Source organism: Hoplias malabaricus, chromosome 4, assembly GCF_029633855.1.
Source record: "Hoplias malabaricus isolate fHopMal1 chromosome 4, fHopMal1.hap1, whole genome shotgun sequence".
NCBI lineage: Eukaryota > Metazoa > Chordata > Actinopteri > Characiformes > Erythrinidae > Hoplias > Hoplias malabaricus.
This window is the reverse complement of record NC_089803.1, coordinates 18,863,122-18,872,487: the sequence shown is the minus strand read 5'-3', so window position 1 is coordinate 18,872,487 and position 9,366 is coordinate 18,863,122. Positions and strand designations below refer to the sequence as shown.

Here is a 9,366-nt window from a genome sequence, read left to right as displayed (position 1 = left end):
TCATTCTTAGTTAACATACCCGTTAATTTATTTAATTAATTTATTAACATTGCCCTGTAAAGGACTGGCGCCCCCTCAAGGGTGTGTTCCCGCCTTGCGCCCAATGATTCCAGGTAGGCTCTGGACGCACCGCGACCCTGAACTGGATAAGCGCTTACAGACAATGAATGAATGAATGAATGAATGAATGAATGAATTTATTAACAGATCACCTCCATGCCAGTGTTCAATAACGATAAACCTTTAAACCTCCATTTAAAGATGTACCCCTGTTTCATGCATTACTACAACAGAAGTACAAATGCTGGTGGTAACAATCAATCAATTAGAATTAGAATTAGATTAGAATTAGAACCATTTTATTGCACAGTTTGTTCTCTGCATTTAACCCAATCCATGCAGTTAAACACACATTTACAACACACATTAACACACACACACACACACACACACACACACACACACACACACACACACACACTAGTAAACACTAGGGGGCAGTGAGCACACATAAATGAGAATAGATAAAATAGTACAATGTTTTCATCATGTTATAATTTACACCATTAACATTCATTCAGTTATTTCATACAATTATATTTTATTTATTTATTTATTTATTTATTTATTTATTTATGTGTTTGTTTATTTATTTATTTTTGCTTATGGTGTTTAAATCTAAATTAAAAGAAAAACACTAACTATGACAAAATAAAATTATGAAATGTTTAAATATTTAAATTTAAATGACTAGGAAAATGCTGCTGTATGAGGGGACATTACTTCATCTAGCGGATCACACATTTACATTACCTGTGATTTTCATTTATTTATTTTTATTTTATTTTATTTTATTTTAATTTTTTTTTTTTTTTTTGACAGGGCTGGGTTTAATTTTGAAGAGTTTGCTGAAGGCTGTCCGCCGGCGCTGAGATGCCACCATGATGCATTCGCGATCAACAAATCATGTGCTTGCACTGTTCCCTGTGCAGTGACTGAGGAGGATGGTATGTAGATCACTTAAAATGTGAAACTCTGCGTGTCGTTTCTCCGGAAGATTTTTTTTTCGGCTTCATTCACAACACAGCGCCATGGCAGATGTACACGTCCGAGTCTGCGAGCAGGAGATAATTAAATATGACTTGGAGATTAAAGCTCTCATTCAGGTGCGGACACTGCAGACACGCACCTTAGACTTTTTCTTAACGCTCTCAGTGTTGTCTGGGTTTAGAGGACGGTTTTGGAGAACAGTGGTGGGGAAATGCCAAAAAGTGGAACAGTTGGTTATTACCTTCCCATCCTAGATTTAGTGTTTAAACAAGGACCTGTCCTCTGGTGTTTTAACTAAGAACTGTGTAAATATAACGTACAGAATATATTTGCATGCACATATTCTTTGCTGTTGTCTTACATGGTAATATACATCGTCTGACCATCATGCTCCCCTCCCTTCTGCCACCACTCACTGGGTTTGACATGGAGTGCTTGAAATTTTGCATCTCACTGTAATAAATTTGCCAGTGAACGTATGGTTCCATCTTTGTATTCCTCAGACAGTTGCTTCCATATGATGCTCATGTGCTGTGTGTGCTTCTGTGTGGCTATAGGATATCAGTGAATGCATAGGGCCTCAGAATGAACTGACAGAGCTGAACAGTAAAGTGAAGGAGAGGTTCAGTCGTCTCCGGCAGAGGATCCAGGATCTGGAGCAAATGGCGAAGGAGCAGGATAAAGAATCTGACAAGATGGTGTTTTTGAAAGAAGTGGAGGGGCATCGTAAACAGATGCTTAGGTGAGGACTCTGAATAATGGAGAAATAAAGGGCTTCTCTGTGGCTGTATCTACTCCTCTGTTTCTCCACTCAGTTCTTCATGTTGTTCCACGAATCGGTTCCATCATATTTCCCAAAGGGTCTGTGAAATAGTAAAGTTCTATCTGTGTTGCAGTAACCAAACAGCATGGAGGAAGGCCAATCTGGCCAGTAACCTGGCCATTGATCGACTGGAGAAAGAAGACTTGCTGAATATCGGGGGCACCGCTGCAAGGCAAAGGTGATTAAGAGGAAAGAGCCATGTGCTGAGCTAAATGCCTGTATAATAAAGTAGAAAAATTCATAAAAAATTTATAAAAGGGGTTTCCTAAAACTGTGCAGCTGTGATCTAAAGGATATGTGATGCTACATTTATCCAGCAGAGGGCAATATAGCTGTAAGTGCACAACCTACACATGGTCACCACTGTTTTTAGTGCATAGGTTTGGAGCCTTGTTTGAAGGAGGACACAGGGTTCCCCATTGTTGTTCTAGCCATGGTTCTAAGATCACCAGTTCAATCCTGAGAGGCCATGTGAGCTCGCTTGGCACCAGTCTCTGGGTGGCTTCCCTCTCTTCCATCACACATTCTCAGTGCTAATCTATGTAGGTTACTGCTGATGTAGTAAATCTGGGAAGTTGTCATTCTTCTCCAGCATGTTGAGCTGTCCATATGGTTGCTTCAGCACAGTTTAAACAGAGATGTATTTGCTGATGTTTTTACCCCTCCAAACAGAAAGCTGACTAAAGAGAGCTTGGCTCAGACGTCCAGTGACATCACCGAGAGCCTCATGAGCATAAGCCGGATGATGTCCCAGCAGGTGAAGCAGAGTGAGGAGACCATAAGTACTCTGTGTAAGTTCTGTATGTTTTCAGCAATCCTGTTGCCAGCGATACAGACAGTTATATTACATGGGAGTTGTTGCAATTGCAATTAACCTTTTGTTATTTTTGGTAATGCTTAGCAGTGATGGTACAAATGAAAAGTGTAGGCTTCCAGCTGACAACAGATGACAGACACAGCTCAAGCGCAAAATATATATATATATATACTCTGTCTACTCTGTGTCTACTCCTACATAATGTAGAAGATTTAAATTATTAACCTGTGTGCACTAGTGGATGTCTTGCAAAGAGCTTTATGCCATTAATACCAACAATAAAGTTTAAAAAAACAATTGGTATTAGATCTAATGAGGCAGGATCTTAGTCAGTAATCAGTATTGATCTTGAAAACATTTGTTCCTGTAGAAGTAACCCGTAGAAACCAGTCCAAACCAGGTATTGGTATCAAACCAAAAATGCTGTGTTGGATTTAGGAGGAACAGGAGAATGTGATTTTCGATCCTGTAACAAACCTGTGCTGAAATAGCACACACTCACTGTATGGACTAGCTTGAGCATGAAAGCCTACCCTTAGATGATGGTTTATCGATAATGTCAGTATCAGCTGATATCTCAACACCACATTAATTCAAAAGAGTTCTGAGTGTTAGACCTGGTTAGATTCCATTTCTAAATAAAATAAAGTGTTAACACAGCATTTCAGTGACTGATGAGCTTAATAGAGAGTGGAGGAAAATATAATAGAGTGAAGCATTTTCTCCCTCTGCGTAAAGGGGATAAAGTTGTTGCGTTTCTCTGTAGCCACTTCTTCAAGAACTGTGCTGGAAACCAATGAAGAGTTTAAGGCCATGACCGGGACCATCCAGCTGGGGAGAAAACTCATCACTAAATACAACCGGCGAGAGCTTACAGACAAGCTGCTCATCTTCCTGGCCCTGGCTCTCTTTCTGGCCACAGTCCTGTACATTCTGAAGAAAAGACTCTTCCCTTTCCTCTGACCTGATGGCCACACGTACTGAGCAGGAATGTTATGTGTAATCTAATCCATGCTTCTCTTCTCTTCAACCATATGCATTTTGAAAACAAAAATTGGGCCAGCATATGTTGATCTTTTCTTCATTTGAGCCCACACAGAATGGTTCATATCAAAGTGAAATTAAATGGTGAATTCTCATAATAATTTTAATGTTAAATTCTTAGCATTCAAAAGAAAATGTAAAAGATTGTATCTGAACAGGAGGGTGGTGCAGCAGGTAGTGTCACAGTCACACAGCTCCAGGGGCCTGGAGGTTGTGGGTTCGAGTCCCGCTCCGGGTGACTGTCTGTAAGGAGTTGGTGTGTTCTCCCTGTGTCTGCGTGGGTGTCCTCTGGGTGATTGTCTGTGAGTGTGGTGTGTTCTCCCTGTGTCTGCGTGGGTTTCCTCTGGGTGACTGCCTGTGAGGAGTGTGGTGTGTTCTCCCTGTGTCTGCGTGGGTTTCCTCCGGGTGACTGTCTGTGAGGAGTGTGGTGTGTTCTCCCTGTGTCCGCGTGGGTTTCTTCCGGGTGACTGTCTGTGAGGAGTGTGGTGTGTTCTCCCTGTGTCTGCGTGGGTTTTCCTCCGGGTGACTGTCTGTGAGGAGTGTGGTGTGTTCTCCCTGTGTCTGCATGGGTTTCCTCCGGGTGCTCCGGTTTCCTCCCACAGTCCAAAAAACACACGATGGTAAGTTGATTGGCGACTCAAAAGTGTGTCCCTACTCCCTAGTGCACAGGGTGAGGTATGAATTTCACACCTTTTCACTTAAATAGTGTACTGTTTATCAAGTTTGGACATGTGACGCAGTCGTGTGTTTCTCTGCTGAACGCCCAGTATCTCGCCCTGTTAGAGACATTTACATATTAGATAAACACACAATACCTGTTGAGATATGTCCTTCCGGTATGTCTTTTTAATGCTAAGAGTGGAAAATGTGTAATCATTGAGAATTCATGAATTCACTTTTGTTTTTATTTTATTTGATTTTTGATTCTGAAATGGATATGGATTGTGCAGAGGATACACAGACTGTAATCTGACAGTGATCTGTAAATTGCTGGTTCAATTTCAACACTAAAGGATGGTTTTTCACACACAGGTTAAACTACAGCTGAACTGAATTGCCTTGTAAATGGATATCTACCATTAAAAAACGAATACTTAGTCTAGGACTAACTGTAATCTTGAGCAGTGGGAGCAACTGGTGCAATTTTCTTATTAGAAATGCACTTTCAATTTTTATAAAGTGTAAAGTAGCTGAATGCAGACTTGTGTTGCTAACAATAATTTAAATATAACCTACGAAAAATGTGTCTCTCATTTCCTGTTGTTATTCCATTTAGAACAAAAGAGATGTTAACTAATGTTTAACCATCACCTCTTTCTGTGGATTTAATGCCTAATGGTGCCCCTTGTGGAGAATATTCTGCCATCAAACTCCTGAATGAATTAGTGAGTTACAAGCCAGGTTCATGAGGCGCTTTGTCATTAAATGTATTGTCTTTCTTTTCTGTTTCCTGTAAGGATTATTTTATTCAGTACAAAAAATACCTTATAATCAATTAAGAGACGTCATATACAGAAGTACCGCGACCCTGAGCTGGAGAAGCGGTTACAGATAATGAATGAATGACTGAATGAATATACAGACGTATTTCTGAAGAACACACTTTCAGTATGAGATTTTTATGTCACCTGTGAAATATAAATTATTGGTGATGAAAACTGACTCTACAGAGAATGATATTTATAAAACAATAAATATTACAACCCAGTATGTAACTGAAATGTGAGTTTTCTTGTATTTGAGCATGTAGTTGCTGGGGTATTTCTCAAAAACTTAATTTTTATTTTTTTACATAATAATATTGATCTTTTTTCCTGTTTAAAAAAAAAAAAACTAAAAATTTACTCTCCAAATTTTTCTCAAAAATATTTTCTCTTTATTCTTGGAGTGCTGACTTTATTCTCAAAACCTTTTTCTCTTTATATTACAATTTTCTTATTGACAGTTTTGAACTTTATGTATTTTATTCTCAAAATATGACACATTTTGTCTCAAAATTCAATACGTAATTTTATTTTTTGTAAGCAGTGTTGTAGATGCCCAGTGTGAGTCTTCATCTGCCCAAGTTAGTTATTAATGGCTGGTTTGTGTGCTGCTGGTTATTTCCAGGCTGGGTACTGCAGGCTGTCAGAGGAACACCTCCGGTCTGACACACTGCTGTGTGTGAGTTAAACTCATCCGGAGCACTGCCCAGCTGCCAGCTGCACTATCACAGCAGAAAAGCTCAAAAAAGCTGCAGCCACAATCTCAGCCCCTCAGATAAACAGGCATGCGGCTCTGTCCTTTCTCCGATAAGAGTCGGAAGAGCTGATTAATACACCTCTACCCCCCCCCAAAGGACACACACAAACACACAGTATTCCTCTCTTTTTTTGGTCCTACCACCTCTCTCTCTCTCCATCCATCCTACTTTCCTTCCCTACAATTTTCTCACTTCTTCTATCTCCAACCATCCCTCTATATTTCTTCTTCATGCTTCTGTCCCTCTGCCTTTTTCTCTCCCAACCCCTGATAAAAAATGATTCTCTCTTTCTCTTACACATTATCTTTCTGTTTCTCCCTTCTATCACTCTTCCTGTTCCCCTCGTTCTTTCTGTCTCCCTCTCTTTCTGTTTCCATTGGGAGTGGAAGATGAGATGTGTTATTTTTAGAGTTGTGCGTCCATGTTATCTGACTTGTTCCTTTCAACGCCTCGGCGAGTGAGCAGCCGTTGTGCCTGAGTGACCTTCCTCTCAACCTCCTCACGGCCCCCTCACTGCTCCTTACAGGGCTCCTGTTTAATGGTTTCATTTGTGAGTAAACCGTTCATTTATGTTTTGATGTGTTTCTACATTATGGGAGTTCCTGAATGGCATTCACTTATACGATATGAGATTCCAAATTCCTGCGCAGTACTGTGTGCGGTCTCCAAATGTATAGATACCTGCATTCATGAGTGTTCCCTGCTAATGTAAGGTGCATAAATCTCTGTAGAAATGCATTGATTAATAGCATGGGATGCAGTGGAGCTAGGGTCACCATGCCCAAGACAGACCGAAGGTGAAAAGTGTGTGTAACTCTCTGTCTCTCTCTCTTTGCTGAAGTGGCTCCTATTGTGCCTCTCCTCTTCCCTGTTCTCTCTCAGTCCACACACTGCTCTCTGCATTCACCAAATAAAGCCATTTTAAACATGAAGCACCACACTTTCACTCTGTCAGTCATCCCTGACCCGGCTGAAACCATTAAAAACCAGGCTGTGTCGTTGATCTTTAGCGTCCACTGTGACTCTCCATGAAACCTTTAAGATTTACAGTTGTGTGCAAAAGTTTGGACACCACTAGTTAAACCACTTGAGCGTATTTACTGTCCTCTACAGGAACACACATCAATGTGGCATTTTTCTGTTAAATGCAGTACGCAGCACAGTCAGGTGAACAAGCCTTTATGGTCATGTGCAAAAATATTGAAACCCCTGGTCTTTTTCCACACCTTAAAATTTAAGCCTTGGAAGCAGGTTGTATTTCCTGGTTCTTACATTTATCCAATCAATTATTCATTAAATCCTTCTTCTATAAATGTGTGGGAGCAGGGCTTATCTGGAATTATTGAGCGCGAGGCAGAAACGCACACTAGACAGGGTACCATTCCATCACAGGGCACAGAACACACTCACCCAGTTTCACACAGTCACACCTGGTAACAGTTTCACAGTCACTCACCCAGTCATTCACACCTGTGTAATTTCACACAGTCACTCATACCTGTGAACAGTTTCACACAGTCACTCAGCCAGTCATTCACACACTCAAACCTGTGAGCAGTTTCACCTAGTCATTCACATCTGTGAGCAGTTTCACCTAGTCATTCACATCTGTGTAGTTTCACACAGTCACTCACCCAGTCATTCACATCTGTGTAGCTTCACACAGTCACACATACCTGTGAACAGTTTCACAGTCACTCAGCCAGTCATTCACACACTCAAACCTGTGTAGTTTCACACAGTCAATCACATCTGTGAACAGATTTACACAGTCACTGACCCACTCATTCATACACTCAAACCTGTGTAGTTTCACACAATCACTCAGCCAGTCATTCACACACTCAAACCTGTGTAGTTTCACACAGTCATTCACATCTGTAGTTTCACACAGTCACTCACACAGTCATTCACATCTGTGAACAGTTTCACAGTCACTCACCCACTCATTCACACACTCAAACCTGTGTACAGTTTCACCCAGTCACACTCACCTGTGAACAGTTTCACAGTAACTCACACCTGTTAGCAGTTTCACCCAGTCATTCACACACTCAAACCTGTGAACAGTTTCATAGCCATTCACACAGTCACACACACCTGTGTAGTTTCACCCAGTAACTCACACCTGTGACAGTTTCACCCAGTCACTCATACATGTGAACAGTTTCACCCAGTCACTCACATCTGTGAACAGTTTCACCCAGTCACTCACATCTGTGAACAGTTTCACAGTCACTCACACGTGTGAACAGTTTCCCAGTCACTCACACATGTGAACAGTTTCACCCAGTCACTCACATCTGTGAACAGTTTCACAGTCACTCACACATGTGAACAGTTTCACAGTCACTCACACCTGTGAACAGTTTCACCCAGTCAATCACACATGTGAACAGTTTCACGCAGTCAATCATGCCTGTGAACAGTTTTGCAGTCATTCACACAGTCACTCACACCTGTGAACAGTTTCACCCAGTCAATCACACCTGTGAACAGTTTCACCCTGTCAATCACACCTGTGAACAGTTTCACGCAGTCAATCACACCTGTGAACAGTTTCACCCAGTCAATCACACCTGTGAACAGTTTCACCCTGTCAATCACACCTGTTAACAGTTTCACCCAGTCAATCACACCTGTGAACAGTTTCACGCAGTCAATCATGCCTGTGAACAGTTTTGCAGTCATTCACACAGTCACTCACACCTGTGAACAGTTTCACCCAATCACTCACAGCTGTGAACAGTTTTGCAGTCATTCACACAGTCACTCACACCTGTGAACAGTTTCACCCAGTCAATCACACCTGTGAACAGTTTCACCCTGTCAATCACACCTGTGAACAGTTTCACGCAGTCAATCACACCTGTGAACAGTTTCACCCAGTCAATCACACCTGTGAACAGTTTCACCCTGTCAATCACACCTGTTAACAGTTTCACCCAGTCAATCACACCTGTGAACAGTTTCACGCAGTCAATCATGCCTGTGAACAGTTTTGCAGTCATTCACACAGTCACTCACACCTGTGAACAGTTTCACCCAGTCACTCACATCTGTGAACAGTTTCACCCAGTCACTCACATCTGTGAACAGTTTCACAGTCACTCACACGTGTGAACAGTTTCCCAGTCACTCACACATGTGAACAGTTTCACCCAGTCACTCACATCTGTGAACAGTTTCACAGTCACTCACACATGTGAACAGTTTCACAGTCACTCACACCTGTGAACAGTTTCACCCAGTCAATCACACATGTGAACAGTTTCACGCAGTCAATCATGCCTGTGAACAGTTTTGCAGTCATTCACACAGTCACTCACACCTGTGAACAGTTTCACCCAGTCAATCACACCTGTGAACAGTTTCACCCTGTCAATCACA

At 41.5% G+C, this 9,366-nt stretch overlaps 1 protein-coding gene across 1 annotated transcript; it reads left to right on the top strand.

Moving 5' to 3' along the window:
- Nucleotides 1–1,045: 1,045 nt before the first annotated feature.
- On the top strand, nucleotides 1,046–5,435 carry bnip1a (BCL2 interacting protein 1a). Its single transcript, XM_066668411.1, has 5 exons — nucleotides 1,046–1,166; nucleotides 1,608–1,792; nucleotides 1,947–2,051; nucleotides 2,546–2,664; nucleotides 3,457–5,435. The coding sequence occupies exons 1-5, from the start codon at nucleotides 1,092–1,094 to the stop codon at nucleotides 3,651–3,653; spliced, it is 681 nt and encodes a 226-aa protein (XP_066524508.1). The 5' UTR covers nucleotides 1,046–1,091; the 3' UTR covers nucleotides 3,654–5,435.
- Nucleotides 5,436–9,366: the final 3,931 nt, after the last annotated feature.

What these genes read in the sequence shown, in the direction of transcription:
- bnip1a (XM_066668411.1), top strand. Translation starts at nt 1,092, where the DNA reads ATGGCAGATGTACACGTCCGAGTCTGCGAGCAGGAGATAATTAAATAT. An exon ending in CATCGTAAACAGATGCTTAG is followed by an intron (nt 1,793 to 1,946) that starts GTGAGGACTCTG and finishes TCTGTGTTGCAG; the next exon opens with TAACCAAACAGCATGGAGGA. An exon ending in GGAGACCATAAGTACTCTGT is followed by an intron (nt 2,665 to 3,456) that starts GTAAGTTCTGTA and finishes GTTTCTCTGTAG; the next exon opens with CCACTTCTTCAAGAACTGTG.